Below are 18,672 nucleotides of genomic sequence, written 5' to 3'. Positions count from 1 at the left end.
TTAATTGCGTCCTGCTTTCTCCAAGTCTCCCAGCAGCCCCTGCCCTCCGTACCTCTCTCAGCAGACAAGCTTCTCTACTATATCACTGGAAGCCAACAGACACACAATTCATAGGCTTCTTCCCCAAATAAAAATTCATTTGTCCACTATCAATTTTCCCCTCCTTCAGAGGAGATTTTCATCCTCCGCCTGTGTTCTAGAGGCCATCTCCTCCTCCTCTTCTGTATATTTTCAATCTCATTTCTCTCTTCTGGCTCCCTCCATTTACAAAATGGATGTTTGTGTGTTGTTACAAAGCAAACACCTTAAGCCTCGCTCATCTGTAATGATTCTGTTTCTTCCACTAGCTTTGCTGATAAGTTGAAAGACGGTTTAAAATAATCGTCTTCACTTCCCATCACTCTTCACTCTTCACTTCCCATCACTTCTTCAGCTCCAAGAATCTCATTTAATCACATAGCAACAAGGCCTCTTATTTACTCATATAGGATGCAGGAGTGGTGAAATCTAACAGGTCCTTTTCCATTCTAATTGTAAGCGTTTTTTCTGCAGCACTTGCTGTTATTGGCTGTTCTGTCTTGCTCTCTCCAAGGCTTCCACCTAATGTCCCCTGCCACTCCTCCTCCCTCTCAGTCTCCCTGCATGCCCCATATTTAATGATTTAATGACTTGTTGCTTAAACGCTAGTGTTCTACAGTGTTCCATTTTTTTCTAAGCTCTGTCCACAGGCATCTCATCTACATGCTTGGCTCCAACTATTCCTGTATGTGGTGATTCCTAAATTTACACCATCAACCCTAACTGTTGATATCAACTCTAAACACATTATTTATGATTTCCTACTCTACATGCCCACGTGGTTAACTTTAAACTCAGCGACATTCATCACTTTTTCCTTCCTCCTCCATTTCCTGTCTCTATGAATGATATTACCACTTTTTAAAAGGTACTTGAGCTAGAAATCTGTGTGCCAGCCTACTCTTCCCTATTCTTCACTCTATGGATCTAACAAGCTTAAAGTCTCTCTGGAATCCATTTGTTTCTCGCTATGCCTGCTGCCATTACCTTAATTGAATACCTCGTCCCTTCTCACCTAGACTTTTGCAATTGCCTCCCAACTAGTTACCTCCACTGTCACTCCCCTGCCCTGCCCCAGCCACCGTCCACAGCTCTGTCTGAATCATCTTTTTTTAAATGAAAATCTGATCATGTCCTTTCCTGACTTGAAAAGTCTCTATGGATGTCCCAAGTTCTAAGCTGGGATGGCAAAATCAGGTGCTTTCAAAGTCTAGGCAGATACCATAAATATGGGAGCCTGGGAGCAGTGGGAATGTAGGAGGAAAAGGTTACACCTGCCAAAAAGCATTGGCTTTAAATTGTTTGCCACACATGATGACTACCATGCAAGCTCCCTTCTGCCCTCCTATATCCCTATCTGCGTTTCCAGCCTCCTCTTTGCTATTTTCCATGACACTCTGAGCTCCAGTCATGAAATTACTTAAAATTATGCCAGAGGGCCATGTTTGCTCATGCTTCTATGCCTTCGTATGTGTAACTCACTATGCTTGCGCTCCCTTTCATCCCACTCCTAGTTTCCTTAAGGAAGACCTACTTTTTCAATATTCTAAAAACTCTCCTCAATGTATCTTCAATTAACAGATTAACTGGAGTAATGAAATTGTCTTTTCTTGTGCAAAACGCACCGAGGTCCGCTGCACAAGGCTCAAGGCTGGCAGTTCTCACTAGTGTGCCCGTGTGTGTGTTTGCTCTCACTGGATGAGCTGTGTTTGCCCCCAAATCTGTTTATGCCAGTTGTATTTGGTGTGATGTTATTCAAATAAATATCAGATTGAAATCTAAGTGAGAAAGCCAGAGGATTGTTTCTATAAAACTGCATCAAATGCTTTTGTAAGACTTTATAAAGAAGTCTTGTAAAAAACCATGAAATTAAACGTGGATGAAGCAATTACAAAGCATTGAGGAAAATCATAAGAATCAAGAAATATTCAGTCCTGTGGCTGTTTCACAAGTATTTTTAATATCTTGCTTCACTCCAAGAAATGTTAACTGGAAATCATAAATGAGAGATTACAGATAGTTTATGCAAGAAAGAGCCAATAAACTATAATTAATAGATGTACACTCAAAGAAAAAAATTAAGCCTTTATCAAAAGGTTAAAAAACAAACTTACATTGATGTTGTAAGTAAAAATATTTTTGCTGTGTTTTATGTATTACTTTTATTATTCTCTGCTTTATCAGAATTTCTCATACAATCTAAACCATCCTTCCTTTATGCTCTCAGAGTATCTTCTTTATACTTTCATTAAAAATACCCGGTCGTCTTTCATTAATTTGAAAAATATTTGAGCACCTACTATTTATTTGCCAGGAACCCTTCCAGGTGCCTCAGACACAACAGTGAACACAGGATACCCACACCCTTGCTGCCTGCAGCTGACTTTACATTGTATGATAATGCAGATTTTTAAAGCCCTGTTTCCATAACAGGTCTGTGAGTTTCTTAATGTCAGGGGCTCATCCATTAATCTTTGGACTTTGAATCTTTCAATTAAGATTTGAACTCATTTTTAGTTCAAGGACTGGAACACAGTGGGTCCCTCAACTACACGTTTGCTGAATGTATAATGTGCTGTTGCTGGGACTTGTGGAAATAAATACTTAGGTAAGCCACACGTGCTTATGGAGGGCATCCCCTAGGCCACTATAGGTCATAGGTAATTTTGGGAGCTTGAGACTGAGGCAAAAAAAATAATAAAAATAATTACAGCTAATATGTATTGATGACACCTGGTTCTATCAATAAAATCCATATATATTATTTCACCTAATACTTATAAACACATATATAATGTAGATATTGTTATTATCATCCCTATTTGCAGCCAAGGACATTGAAGCTTGAAGCTTATAGAACTCAAGTAACTTTGAATAAGGCCACAGATTTAGTAAGTGGCAGAGTTGGGATTCAAACCCGGGTTTGCTGACTTCAAAGCATGGTACTTATCTACTCCACCATACTACTGCCTTCAGTAAGTTCTAGTTGTATTAGAGCTCTGGTAGCCAAACCATTATGTACAGGTGCTTAGTGGGAAAATGGAGCCAAGTTAAGTGGCTGGCTTGTTAGCGTAAGAGTTCCTTTGAAATAGCTGCAGTAAAAACCCAGTGTCTTGTGCAAAGTTCATGTTGTATATTTTTCCTTAAGATTGTTTCTTTGTTATAGAACAGAAGAATTTATCTACAACAGAACAAAGGGTCTGGGGAATTTTGCATCCTATGCAGAGGGTTAGCAGTTCTATTTACACCCCCATAGAACCTCTGAAAATTGTTCTGCCTTCCTAAGAGTCTATGCCAGTTTGGATGACAACTTCCAAATTAGTGACACAGAAAAGGTTTAGCCTTTTATTTCTGGAACTTCCTGTATTCAGAACAGCTATTCATGTGTTCTCTATACACTTAGTTTTATCCCCTTCTCTTTATTTATTGTGTAGTAATTTGCTATTCTGTAATAGCACAATAATTATAAATATATTTAAGAATTTATTCTCATTTCTGACATTTGAACTACAATATCATTAAGAAAATAGGTTTTATTCTCATTATGCTCTACATTGTAAAACTATGGTTATTTTTCAAGCTATAAGATTAGGCTGGTATTCAAGGCTGTCTTCATAATTTTAACCCAATTTTTTTTTCATATTATCTTCTGTCACTTCACCAATGCAATGCCCACTCTACCAACCCAATCCAATCTAAGTCCTGCTAGCTTTTGGCACACCAACCTGTACACCAAGAAAACTCCTGTTTTCTCCATAAGCCGTACCCTCCTTCAAGTCCCAGTTTGAGTCCTTCTTCTTATTTTTTTATTTTTCATTTTTTTTAGAGATAGGGTCTTGCTCTGTCACCCAGGCTGGAGTGCAGTGGTATGAACATAGCCTCCTGTAACCTTGAACTCCTGGGCTCAAGTGATCCTCCTGCCACAGTCTCCTGAGTAGCTAAGACTACAGGCATGAGCCACCACACCCAGCTAATTAAAAAAAAATTGTTTTTAGAGATGGGGTCTTGCTACATTGCCCAGGCTGGTCTCAAACTCCTGGCCTCAAATGATCCTTCTGCATTAGCTGAATGCCTCTTCTTGATATCCTCTCTCATCAGCCTTCCTGGAGATGCTCTTCCTTCCCTTGAACTCTTACACTGTGTATATCATTCTCTTGGACCTTGGCACTTATTACTTCACATTGCTTGTTAACTTTCCATGTCTGTGCCTCTGGTGATTCTAACTGGACTGTCCAATATTGAAGATCAAGCCACTTCTAAAATTCAGTGTCTCCCACAGTGCTTAGCATGGTGCCTTATACATTAAAAAATCACTGAAATTTAAGAGTACTTATATTAATATTACACTCATAATATCTATATTACTATTTAAGCAAATTAAAGATCTCATTTTTTTCTGAAACATGAAGTGCATGATAATAAGGTCAAATTTTAATCTTAATTTGAAATTTGAAACTCCTTTGTATCTAGTATTTTTGGTTTACCTGCTTTCATGAGCAGGATGGAGAATTTACCTATTAGCCAATAAAAAAATTCCATTTTTTTATTTCTTAGTTTTGGTTATAAAATTGTGTCTGATCTGTAGGAAGTAAAGTTGATGATTAGCTGCTAACTAGATTTCTGGACTCTAAACTTGAGGTTTTGGTTTGTCTTAAACTACTATAAGGATTGGCCAACACAAAAGTCATATGTTTATGCAATTTTGATCTCCATCATGAAAAAGGTAGTAGAGTTTTCTTGATTTCAAAGCATTCCAAATAAATAATCCCAGGTCTCTAAAGAAAACCAAAATCAGCCGGGTGCAGTGGCTCACGCCTGTAATCCCAGCACTTTGGGAGGCCGAGGCTGGCAGATCACGAGGTCAGGAGATCAAGACCATCCTGGCTAACACGGTGAAACCCCTTCTCTAATAAAAATACAAAAAATTAGCCGGGCATGGTGGTGGGCACCTGTAGTCCCAGCTACTTGGGAGGCTGAGGCAGGAGAATGGCGTGAGTTTGCACAGAATGCAAGCTCACTGTGAAGCGGAGCTTGCAGTAAGCCAAGATTGTGCCACTGCACTCCAGCCTGGGTGACAGAGCGAGACTCCGTCTAAAAAAAAAAAAGAAAAAAAGAAAAACTAAATCAAGAACTACCACAAATTTGCTGAACATATAAAAATTAGCAGAAATAGGCCAGGCACAGTGGCTCATGCCTGGAATTCCAGCACTTTGGGAGGCCGAGGCAGGTGGATCACAAGATCAGGAGATGGAGACCATCCTGGCTAACACGGTGAAACCCTGTCTCTACTAAAAGTACAAAAAATTAGCCGGGCGTGGTGGCGGGCGCCTGTAGTTCTAGCTACTCGGGAGGCTGAGGCAGGAGAATGGTGTGAACCCAGGAGCCGAGATCCGGCCACTGCACTCCAGCCTGGGCAACAGTGCAAGACTCCGTCTCAAAAAAAAAAAAAATTAGCAGAAATAATCAGAATTCTCATCACATTTAGAAAGAGTCTTGGTTACTCCAAGTAAAAGAATGGCTGATAAAATGCATAAAGTTTTACGGAGGAGGGGAGGAAAATTAGAAATCAAGTTTGATGTGCAATCACAAAACAAGGTTTTGTTTTGTTCTTAATAGTAATTTATATACTTTGAAAAAGGGTGAAGAATATTATAAATGGGACTTCCTCAAATACTGGGTTTCACCTGAAAATTTTAATAGACTTCATCTTTAAAAATGGAAATTTCATTATGTTTAATGACCAATAGAAATGATAGAACTGAAAAAATATAAAAAATATGGGCATTTAAAATATTAAATATATAAGATATTGAACCTTCATATTACTAATAATGTATTACTCAATAAAATATATTTAGTATATAGCTTAATTTATTTTATGTTAATCTCAAATATTAAAAGGAACTCCTTGGCTGGGCGCAGTGGCTCACGCCTGTAATCCTAGCACTTTGGGAGGCCAAGACGGGCGGATCACAAGGTCAGAAGATCGAGACCATCCTGGCTAACACGGTGAAACCCCCATCTCTATTAAAAATACAAAAAAAATTAGCTGGGCATGGTGGCGGGCACCTGTACTCCCAGCTAGTCGGGAGGCTGAGGCAGAAGAATGGCATGAGCCCGGGAAGCAGAGCTTGCAGTGAGCTGAGATCGCGCCACTGCACTCCAGCCTGGGTCACAGAGCCAGACTCCATCTCAAAAAAAAAAAAAATAAAACATTCCTTATACCAATTGATTCTTTTAAAAAAATTTATGTTAGCTTTTTAAATTGACAAATAAACCTAATTGTTTCATCTTCCAAATCACTGTTAGAGACAGTATCTCATTTGATCATTATAAGGATCCTATCAGGTAATTAGAGCAGATTTGGTAGGCGAGTAAAGTGAGGTTAGGGTTATAGGCCAGGGTTTCTCAGCCTCAGCACTGTTGAGATTTGGGGCTTGATAATTCTTTGTTGTGGGGAGGCCATCCTGTAAATTGTAGAATGGCTGTTTAACAGCATTCCCAGGCCTCTACCCACTAGAGGTCAGTAGCATCCCCCCCACGCCCCTACACCACACAGGATGTGACAACCAGAAATGTCTCCAGACATTGCCAAGTGTCTTTTGAGGGGCAAAATCTCTCCCAGCTGAGAATCAGTGGTATAGGCCTACAGTCACATAGCAAGTGGCTGAGCTAGGGCGAGAACCCAGATTCTCCAACTCCTCAGTACAGAAGCTCACGCCTCTGGATCATGCTGCCTATACCACATAGTACCACCCATCTGTCCAGAGTCTTTCAGCCTCAGTTAATAGCTATCTTCTTTTTTCAACACATAATCATTTGCATGAACAAAATGCCTCCCTCCTAGACCTCTAAAGATTTTTTCATATTATGTTTCTTATAATTCTTCTGAATGATTTTTATATAAACTGCACAATAGAAATTGAAAAAGAAATCCACATACCGCTTTATAAAGTTAGCAAAAAGTATCCGATGGGAGAATCCTAGCCTTCGAATTCTTGCTGTTTCCAGAATTCCTGTGTACCGAAGCTGTAGCAGAACTTTCTCTTTGTCATATTTTCTTGCCTGACGCTCATTATTTGGTTTGATGCAACGGACAAAATGAGGTTGGCCCACCACCATTTTAGACAACAAATCCATCAGGGAATACTATAATATGCAACAAAAATAAATTTCCCAATGTAGCATACAAAAACGTATGAGCTTGCAGGCCTTTCTTTTTACTACAAGAATAACATTCAAAAAATGAATGTTATAAATGCTCCCATTAGTCACAGTAAATGGAGGAAAATCTGTTTTAATGAACATTTTATTTATAGTATAGTTCTAAAAAATACAGATTTACTTATAAAAATGTAGAGGCTGTAACTAGAAATTTAGCTATTAAAAGTTTGCTTATAAACCATTAAGGCAACTTTAATTAACAGATAAAATTATTTTTGATGTAGTTTGTAAGCAATTATATACTCTTAGGCTAATTTACCAAATTATAATATTATACAATCTTACTAATCCTTCTTATATATTAATTTCCTTGTCCAACTCTCTCTTTATAGATGGTAAAAAAGGGAATACTTTACAACAGACACTGGAGCTTATTGGAGGGTGGAGAGTAGGAGGAGGGAGAGGATCAGGAAATACAACTAACGGGTACTGGGCTTAATACCTGCGTGATGAAATAATCTGTTCAACAAACCTCCATGACACAGCTTCACCTATATAACCAAACTGCACATTTACCCCTGAACTTAAAATACAATAAAAAAAAAGGGAACACCTTAATCCCTGTTAGGATCATCTCTTAGTTTAAAATAAGGACAGAAAAGTTAACAGCGTTTAATATGTAAGAAGTAGATATAAGCAAAGTGAAATCCAATTAAATATTTTTATCAGTTCTAATTTGATCATTTTCTTATTTATTTTTGGATAATTTAAAAAATTCAAGTAGATATGAAACTGTGTTCTATAGCAATACCTTATTAAAACAGTAGCCAATTACTAGACAAGTAAGTATAACATATTAGGATAATCAACTAAAAGTGGAATCCCAGAAAGCGAGTATCTCAAAGACCAGGATCACATTTATTGGTGAGGTAATGTATGGACACAAATAGCAATTGACGGCTGGATCCCGTTTAGTGTTGGAAATGTAAGAGCCTACAGTCATAAAGCCAGTGCAAAACAAATGCTGAAATTGGCAACCGACAAAGCTCTGAATTTGCATGGCTTCCTCTTGGGCACTGAGGCTCAGATGTGATCTTTTCAAACAGCTGGGCCTGTCACTTTGGAGCCTTTTTCATTACATTTATCTGTAAGTCATCGTTCCTTTACTCATGCGAACATCTGCCAAGTACTGGTGGTACAGGGGTGATACTCTGAGCAGGACCTTCCTGCAATTTAGGCGCTGGTTTTTCTGAGGGACTAAAGCATAGTGTTACACTGTGTTCAGTCTTCTCTGCAGAATGAAAATAGCTTTAAAAACACACTTCATGTTAGGTGGGATTATCTTCTATCATTTCTCACTTCAGCCTGAAGATTAAAAAGATTTCATGAACTAATCTGGTTTAAACATACATACAGTGTTTGATGCCAACAACAGTGGTATGATAATGGTGTTGGGTAACTCACTTAAAAAAAGGAAACAACTTGGCTGTAAATACGTTCAGTGATTCACCTGTGCTGCATTTCTGATGTAAAGTGAAATGTATTAGCAACAAACGTCAGGTATTAAGCATATAAATGTACTGGCACTACTCAAAGATGATTAAGTACACACTGTCTTCTATGAGCTTAGGACTTAAAAAATATTTAGTAAAGGTACTCATATATTTTTTAAAGAATTTTATGTTTCTGCTAGAGAGTTGGATACATTCACTGAACACTTAGAGTAAATTTAATCTAATTTCCTCCACCTCCTCCACATTAAATTACATAAGTAATAACTCCAAGTTTTAGTGGTATTTCCTTCATTTTCATTGGATGGTTAATAGGTTTTTATCAGAATAGGTAAACAAGAACTGGAACCAATAACGGAAGGGTTATCTAGAGCACAGAGGAAAAAAAAGTACTTGGTTTTTTTCTTTTATCCTACATTGCCCAAGGAAGGAAGGTCGCCTTGATGCTATGCTAAGCACACTCTCTTAAGCACGTTACCGCATCTTCCTGATGACTCTTCTCCTCGCACCATTCCTACACGGGCTCTATTTTCCTTTTGGGGTTTTTAGCTCTGTACAGGCAGGGTGATATGAAATGGAGATGGATGCTCAGCCTTGCCCTATCTGTCTACTCTAAAATCATTCAGGATGGGGAAGGAGAATTGGTAGTTATCATAGCATTGAAGTAAAAATCCTTTTAGGTTTTATTCTAGTGGAAATGCATTCTGTTCCATGGACAAATTTTAATCAAGGTATAGACTTTCATTAAGATTGACCTGGGATACAATAATTTCACAGGTAGAATGTAAAAATAAACCAATCTGCAGATTTTGAAGGTAGATGCTAACATATCCTGTATCTAACAATAGTAAATGGAATACAATAAACATTCTCTTTGCTAGTGTTACTGGCTTTTGATCTGTAACTCATTTAGACTAAATAGCACCCCTAAGCACAATACATCATAGTTTAATATCTTACTCTAAAATATGATGCAACTGTTTGTGTTTTCATGTTGGTTGTCTCTCTGGCATGACGTGTGGCTTCTCCAGTGTCGCCCTAAGGAGACCAAGGAAGACAGTGATGCTTTGGTATCTATTGTACTTTATTATCTACAGAGAGCATGTGGCATTTACCTTCAGGCTATCTTAGTTTATGCATTCAAATATGTAAAACAGCAAAATGTTGATATTCTTCCTTTAGGTAATTGTTTCGTCAGTCTCATTGGAATTTGAATTGGTCTTATGTAGACTGTGAATATCTCTCATCTTCACTAGTACATTTTTAGTTGGTCTTAGTGTAACATTTAAAACTAGCTAAAAAACGGCTAGGCATGGTGGCTCATGCCTGTAATTGCCAGCACTTTGGGAGGCCGAGGCAGGCTGGTCATTTGAGGTCAGGACTTCAAGACCAGCCTGGCCAACATGGTGAAATCCTGTCTCTAGTAAAAAAAAATTAGCTGGGTGTGGGTGGGTGCCTGTAATCCCAGCTAATCAGGAGGCTGAGGCAGGAGAATCACTTGAGCCTGGGAGGCAGAGGTTGCAGTGAGCTGAGATCATGCCACTGTACTCCAGCCTGGGTGACAGAGTGAGACTCTAGTCTCAAAAACAAACAAAAACAAAAACTGCCCCCAAAAATTAGCTAAAAAAGAAGAGTTGGAAATATTAATATATCAGAAATGCATGATTATTTTAGCCCCTAGCAGTAACAAGAACATAACATAAATATCTGTTCAAACAGAAAAGCAAGATCAAAGGGAGAAAAACTAAAAAAAAACTGTTGACTTTGAGAAGCATACAAATATTGCCATCATACCGGTTAGATTCTTAGACTCACTGCCAAGAAAAAAAGCATTTTCTTACCTTTGCCAGATTGATTAATTTTTCTGAAGTCCTCATTTGATAGTTTATAACATTTTTAGTTTTAGAATGTGGCAGATTACCTATGAGAATGTAGAAAAATGTAATATACCTTTTAGAATCCTTAATGGCTAGATGATTTTTCCCATTTACTTAAATGTTAAAATAAGCATTGTTAATCCTGCAATATTCATAATCATATGCTTGGTTAACTATTTATGGAGGAACTTAGGAATAAAAAATATTATGTAAAAATGTACAACAAATTTTAAATTCAGAAAAAAACTCTTGAGCTTGGAAAACAGAAAAGGCCGAGGTGTTGGGTTTCCTTTGAATTGCTACAAGACTTGAGATGATTATGACTGAGGGAGCGGTTTGCTTCTTATTTTTTTGTGTGATAAATGGCATCTGAGATTTTCTTTAACACAGGCTAAGCTTTAAAATTGGTCTGAAAAATCATATGAATCATTAATTTGCATGAGGTGGTTATAAGCAAATCAACTATGGTTGGAGGCAATGTCCTTTTTCAATCTAACTTTCAGAAACGTGCTTCATTCTAAGGACTACACAAATGCACACAACCCAAAGCAGTGAAAAAATTATGGCCTGAGAAGCCAGAAAGACTTGGCTTTGAATCCCAGGTATAGTACTTAAACTGTGTTGCCTTTGGGTCATTTACTTAGTCTCTGATCTGCACCCAGAATCCATAAAATGGGAATAATGGTGATTTCCTCACAGAGTTTTGATGAAATGCGATAATATGTCTGGCACATGGAAGGCCCCTGAAATGCAGTTCACTTTCACAGCTCTCACCCCACCAAGCACAAGGAACCAACCAACGCACAATCGAAGAGTTTATTATCCTAATAGTAATGTGCAAAATATCTTCAAAACGCAGTATCAGTTCAGAAAGATCATTTCTTGTCTCTCTCCTTCTTCTAGGTGATAAGTAGATGCTGAATGTTTTAGGCAAATCTTTCCCATTCTTTATGGTTGCAAAAGGCTGGCCTAAGATGGTGCAGGAAGGAATCGTGATGAGAATGTGCCTGGCAGGGCCTCTGCTCTGCTTCCTCCCCTCCATCCGAACTCCAGGGGAGGGGCTGAGATGGGTGTGTGCCACAGTTTCCATGCTAGGCTTGCCCTGCACACTGCCCTGTTCACTTTTCAAAATGTGAAACTTACTGACTACAGCAGAGTGGACAGAGACAGTAACAGATGATCTTTAGAGTGGCAGTTTCAGGAATTTCGCTTAAATTTATTTATGTAGATCAACGGGAACTAAAATTAGCATAGACCTTAATTTCTGAAAATATATCCATTTTGGTTTTTATAGCTCACCTAATGAACAAACTTGTGATAAACCCAACTAAAGACGTGAGCTGCAAGTAACTGTGGTGCACTTTCCCCTAAAAATGGCTGAACTGTATGTCATATGTGAAGTCATATATACAAAGGGCCATGGTTATTTTAGAATCTTGAAGACAGCATAATATAGAATTGAAGAACTCTAACTCTAACATTTTCCACTGGGAAACCTTGGGAAAGCAGCTCAACACTTTCAAGCCTTAATGTCTTATTTGTAAAAAAGTAGTGCCTCCTTATTGTGTTGTTATTAGGAGTAATTGAAGGTGCTTAGCACGGTGCCTAGCACATAATAGATAACAAAGTTGTCTATGATTATTATTACATGTTTGCACATCTGGGTGAATATAAAATCCATATGTCTTTGCTATCTCTGAGGTTCTGAGTTTATTGAAACATACTTGACTATTAAGTTCTTCTCTTCTCCCTGGCCAACCAAACACTGTTCTGCTGATAGCCAAGCAACACAACATAGTATTTAGAGCCTGGCTGCATATTTTATAAGGGCGAAAAACATGGAATTAGATGGGTAGATGCTGTTGGTGTATATGAAAAGGGATGGCAATTGTTAAAGTCAAAATTAATGACTTTTGCTTCTGGGTCAGATAAAGTAACACCGACTAGATTAACCTTCGCACCTCAAACAACTAAAAAGACATACATTGTTCAATTCAATGGACACAGGAAGGGGAATATCATACTCTGGGGACTGTGGTGGGGAGGGGGGAGGGGGGAGGGATAGCATTGGGAGATATACCTAATGCTAGATGACAAGTTAGTGGGTGCAGTGCACCAGCATGACACATGTATACATATGTAACTAACCTGCACAATGTGCACATGTACCCTAAAACTTAAAGTATAATAAAAAAAAAATTAAAAAAAAAAAAAAGACATACAAAATGAAAAACAGGTTTCATACATTGTGCGTCAAGCAGTGTAAGGACATTGATCCCTAATAGAGGGAAGACAAATGAGGTGAGCCCTCTGATTGTGCCAGCTTTCTGCCTGGAGAAGTGTCAGCCTGAAATGCAGGGAGTGAGGGAACTCAGGTAAAGCCTGGGAAAATAAGCCAATATAACCAACAGAAAACAAGTGGCAAGATGATAAGAGTCAAATCCAACCATATCATTAATCACATTAAATGTAAATCATCTAATCATCTCAATTGAAAGGCAGAGATTGTCAGACTGGATTAAAAAAAACCAAGACCCAACTATGTGCTGTTTAGAAAAACCCTACTTTGAATATAAAGAAAAACAATAAGTTGAAATTAAGAGTATGGAAAAAGATATGCCATTCACTCACTAATCATAAGAAAGCTGGAGTCTCTATATTAATATTAGGCAAAGTAGACTTCAGAACAAACAATACTGCCAAGGATGAAAAGGGTCATTACATAATAACAAAGGAGTCTAGCCATCAAGAAGACATAACAATTTTAAATGTTTATTTACCTAATAATATAGCTTAAGAATACATGAGCAAAAACTGAAAAAAAAGAGAGACAAATTGACAGCTATAGCCAAATATTTAAAAATCCCTCTCTCAGTAATTGATAGAACCAGGAGAGAGAAAAACAGTAAGAATACAGAAGACATGACCAATACTCTCAATCAAGTGGACCTAATTGACATTTATGGAACATTTCATCCAACAACCAGCAGAATAAACAATATTTTCAAGTGCAAATGAAAATAAAATAAGACAGATAATATTATGGGTCTTAAAACATATCTCAATAAAGTTAAATGGATGAAATAACACAAAGTATGCTCTCTGAACACTATCAAGTTAAATTAGAAGTCCATAAATAATATTTGAAAAATCTCACCTATTTGGAAACCTTATAAACTCTTATAAATAACCCATATAAGTGCTGATATTAGAAAAATGTCTTCTTAAATCAATGATCTAAGTTTTACCTTAGAAATGAAAAAAGGAAACAAAATAAAACACAAAGTAAGCAGAGAAAGAAAACAACAAAGATAAACGAGAATGAAAAAGAGAATGAAATAGAAACAAAACCAATAAAAAAATCAATGAAACCATTTGAGAAGATCAATAAAATTAATACATGTCTAGGAAATCTATCAAGAATAAAATGAGAGAAGACACAAATTACCAACGTCACTTATGAGACAGCTGACATAACTTCAGGATCTACAGATACTAAAAGGATAGTAAGAAAATGTTGTAATCAACTGTGTCAATAAATTTGACTATGTAGATGAAATAAATTTCTTAAAAAACACAATCTACTAAAGCTCACTCAAAAATTAGATAACTCAGATAGCTTTATATTTATTAAACAAATTGAATTTGTAGTTGAAAACCTCGCAAAACATCCTTCAGGCCCAGTTGGCTTCACTGGTGAATTCTACAAGGCAACTTAGGAAGAAATAATACTCATTCTACTATTCCTGAAAATTGAAGAAAAGGCAATACTACTCAATTTATTCTATGAGGCCAGCATTACTGTGATTCCAAAGTCACAAAATGAAGCATAAGAAAACTACAGTGCAATATTCCTCATAAACATAGATGCAAACATTCTTAAAACATGTTTGCAAACTGAATTCAGCAATATATAAAAAGTACAATGCATCATGACCATTTGAGGTTTTTCCCAGGAATGATTAAGAAATCAGTCACTCACCATTTAACAGATGCAGCATTGTTCATAATAGCCAAGATATGATCAACCGAGGTGTCCATCAATGGATGATTGGATAAAGAAAATGCGGTGTCTACACACACACACACACACACACACACACACACACACACACACACGAATACTATTCAACATGGTTGAACCTGAAGGACACTATAAGTGAAATTAGCCAGTCAAAAAAGACAAATACTGGATGGAATTTGTGGAATCTAAAAAAGTTGATTTCATAGAGCTAGAGAGTGGAATGGTGGTTACTAGTAGTTGGGGTGGTTGCAGTGAGAAGAGGTGGGTTGGGGAGATGTTGGTCAAAGGATAAAATGTCAGCTAGATAGGATACGTAAGTTCATAGTATTATATACTTGAAAATTGCTAAGAGAGTAGATTTTTAAGTGTTCTCACCACAAATAATTATATACAGTAATGTATATGTTAATTAGCTGGATTTCATTATTCTACAATGTACGTATACTTCCAAATGTCATTTGTATACAATAAACACAATTTAAGCTGTCAATTTAAAAAAATAACAAAAAAAGGGTAATCTATTCAGTAGATGTGGAAAAAGCATTTAACAAAATACAATATGCATGCCTGATAAAAACTCAGGAAATTGGCCAGGCGTGGTGGCTCATACCTGTAATCCTAGCACCTTGGGAGGCCGAGGCGGGTGGATCATCTGAGGTCAGGAGCTCAATACCAGCTTGGCCAACATGGTGAAACCCCGTCTCTACTAAAAATACAAAAATTAGTTGGGCGTGGTGGTGCACGCCTGTAATCCCAGCTACTCGGGAGGCTGGAGTAGGAGAATCTCTTGAACTTGGGAGGTAGATGTTGCAGTGAGCCGAAATTGTGCCACTGCACTCTAGCCTGGGCAACAGTGTGAGACTCTGTCTCAAAAAAAAAAAACACGAGAAACAAAAACAAACAAACAAAAAACAACCAACAAGAAAAAAAACCATTCAGGAAATTAGGAATTAAAAAAAAAAGTAACTTCTCCCCTGATAAAGGGCTTCTATGAAAAAATCTACAGTTAACATTATACTCAGTGGTGAAAGACTAAAAGACTAACTACTCTTTCCCCAAGATCAGGAAAAAGGCAAGAGTGTTCACTCTTGCAACCTGTCCTGTGTTCAACACTGGTGATTGCATTGTGATTCTAGCCAGTGCAACCAAGAAAAAAGAAGTCAAAAGGAAACATATTGGAAAAGAACAGGCAAAACTCTTTCTTCACAGACAACATGATCAATCTGTGAAGAAAATCCTTTGGAATTAACAAAAAAAGCTACTCTGATAAATGAGCTTAGGAAGGTTGCAGGGCAAAAAATCAATATACAAAAATCAATTAGACTTCATATACTGGCAAAAACCAGAATTTCAGTTAAAAATTACCATTTATAATCACATAAAAATGTGATACACTAGCAGATAATTTGGCAAAGGATGTGCAAAACTTGTACAGTGAAAACTACAAAATGTTGCTGAGAGAAATTAAGGGAGACTTAAATAAATGGAGAGCTATACTGTGCTGATTGGAAGATTTAATGTTGGGAAGATACCAATTCTCCCATTATTGATCTATAGTTTCAGTGCATTCCAATCAAAACCCAACCAGGATTTTTGGTAGAAATTGACAAGCTCATTCTAAAACATATATGGAAAAGCAAACAAATTATAATTACCTAAACAAGCCTGAATAAGAACAAAGTCAGGTTAACTTGTACTGCCTGATTTCAGGACTTTATAGAAAGCTACAGTAGTCAAGAAGTGTGCATTAGCCTAAAGATAGATAAATATCATGACACGCAATAAAGAGTCCAGAAATAGACCTATTTATTAGTCAATTGATTTTTCAAGGAGTGTCAAAGCAATTCAATGGGGAAAGAACAATCTCTTCAACAAATGGTGATAGAACAGAGAGGTTTGGAGGGAAGGATTATAAAGGGTCATGAGAAACATCATTTGTGAGTGATGAATATGTTCACTATTAATCATGGTGATAGTTTTACAGGTGCTTATATATGTCAAAAACTCATCAAATTTTACTGTTTAAATATGTACTGTTTCTTGTATTTCAGTTATACTTCAATAAAACTATGAAAAAAGAAATGCAGAGAACAATTTTAAACTCCAGTAAAGAAAAACAACCCAAACTATATTTTTTCTACTTACAGCAAATGCAAGGATGTATTATGGTTGGGTGGAACAAAGACACATCCATTTTTAATCAATAAGAGAGCCCACCAAACTTTTGGAACCTCAAAGAATCATCCAAAAGCTGCCCATTCCTGATTTGCCCAGGTAATTCTGAACTCTGGAGGTCAGTATACTCTTGTAGTGAGTAGCTAGGATACCACCACATTTTCTGCATGACTGCTGCAAACACTTACCTTTAATGAAAAACTAGCTTATTTATATTCATTTTTATATTTTCTTCAGATGATCTGGGGCAGAGGATATTAACAAATGAATATTTAGTGAGCCAAAAACAAACTCACATGAAAAATTAAGGATGAAATTAGTGAAAAGCACAGAGATAGAAACTATTTGATTGGGCTTCAGAAAACTTCCAGTTAAGGAAAATTGTCTTACCTGTTTTGGTCAGAGGGTGGTTGACTAGTTGCCTAATTACACTGTTGTCGGATGACCTCAAAAGTAGCACAATGTCAGTAGGAAGAGTGTCTCTGTTTTTGGCTAAGAATCCACTTGCATTATAGAGGACCTGTTGATACAGTATGCTATAATTATCACAATCAATGTCATTGTCATCCTCCTCCTCACCATCATCATCATCAACAACAGATACTCATTATGAGCTTACTCTATGTTCAGCAACAGGGATACAAGCATTTACTAAGGTAGCCCCTTATCGTCTTAAGGTAGCTCCTTATCATCTTAAGGTAGCTCCTTATCATCTGTGTCTCACTGATTTTATTTGGGTTGAAATGACCAAAAAGGTTTGATTCCTCTCATTTATTACGTTAGGAATTTGGTGTGTTTCTTTTCTCTGTTTGGAGGGATGGAGCAGCATAAAGGAAGCATATTGAGCCACAAAGGCATTCCTATTTCTATGATAATTGACCCACCTGTGTTGAATTGGCCATGATAGATTTTTATCTCAGTAGTAGTGTGATTTAAATACACTGTGGCTTTTTGTGTTTCTGGCACTTCTAAATAATGTTATTACTTTAAAAAAAGTTTAGAGATGAGGTCTTGCTATGTTACCCAGGGTGGTCTTGAACTCCTGAGCTCCAGTGATCCTCCTACCTCAGCCTCCCAAAGTGCTAGGATTACAGGCGTGAGCCACCATGCCTAGCCAATTTTATGACTTTTTAAAGATCAATGTAATCCAAAGATTTCTGTGGAATGATCCAATATAGTATTTGTTATGGGTCAAATTGTGTTCTTCCAAAATTCAGATTTTGAAGATGTAAACTTTCACTGTGACTGTATTTGGAGAAAGGGCCTTTATGGAGGTAATTAATGTTAAATAAGGTATAAGAGTAAGACCCTACACCAATAAGACTTGTGTTCTTATAAGAGCAGGAAGAGGAACCAGGGATATTTCTCCCCACTCCCTATGCTCACATAGCAAAGGCCATGTGGGGACATCTTGAGAAGGTAGCCATCTTCAAGCCAGGAAGAGAGGCCTCCCAGATGCTAACCCCACTCGGAGCACTTTGATCTGTCAGCCTCCAAAACTGTCAAAAAAATAAATTTCTGTTGTTTAAGTCATGCAGCCTGTGATATTTTTGTTATGGCAGCCCGAGCAGACTAATAGATTGTTTCTTTAGATAACTTTAGATAACTTTAAGTTCTGTGTAATTTTATTTTTATGTATTTTTCATTTGATACATTCTTTCTTGATCTGAATATCCTCTTTGTCCTCCCATATTTATGACATCATTGTGAAGGAATGACCTGTCATTCTCTGCAGAAGGAAGGAAAGAGAGCATCCTCTGGGTCTAGGACAACAAATCTGAGGTTTTCTCTGCTGTGGGAATGTGTTTCTGTCAGTGTAGAGACATTTCTTCCTCTAACTGCA

General features: G+C 37.2%; 1 protein-coding gene across 14 annotated transcripts in view; it reads right to left on the bottom strand.

Moving 5' to 3' along the window:
- The window catches only part of MYO3A (myosin IIIA), a 285,436-nt gene that overhangs the window by 48,198 nt on the left and 218,566 nt on the right, over window positions 1-18,672 (bottom strand). For all 14 annotated transcript variants that reach the window (XR_612315.3, XM_008974870.3, XM_003821407.4 and 11 more), the window contains 4 exons: window positions 17,220-17,349; window positions 10,595-10,674; window positions 9,714-9,791; window positions 7,022-7,227 (listed from right to left, as the gene is read on the bottom strand). Coding sequence is in view for 13 of the 14 variants with exons in the window: in XM_008974870.3 (XP_008973118.1) it covers window positions 7,022-7,227; window positions 9,714-9,791; window positions 10,595-10,674; window positions 17,220-17,349 (494 nt within the window). In the remaining variant the exon portion in view is untranslated. The remainder of the gene's footprint in view (window positions 1-7,021; window positions 7,228-9,713; window positions 9,792-10,594; window positions 10,675-17,219; window positions 17,350-18,672) is intronic.

The sequence above is a fragment of the Pan paniscus genome, chromosome 8 (assembly GCF_029289425.2).
Source record: "Pan paniscus chromosome 8, NHGRI_mPanPan1-v2.0_pri, whole genome shotgun sequence".
NCBI lineage: Eukaryota > Metazoa > Chordata > Mammalia > Primates > Hominidae > Pan > Pan paniscus.
The sequence above is the reverse complement of the archived record's forward strand: the minus strand, read 5'-3'. Positions and strand labels throughout refer to the sequence as shown.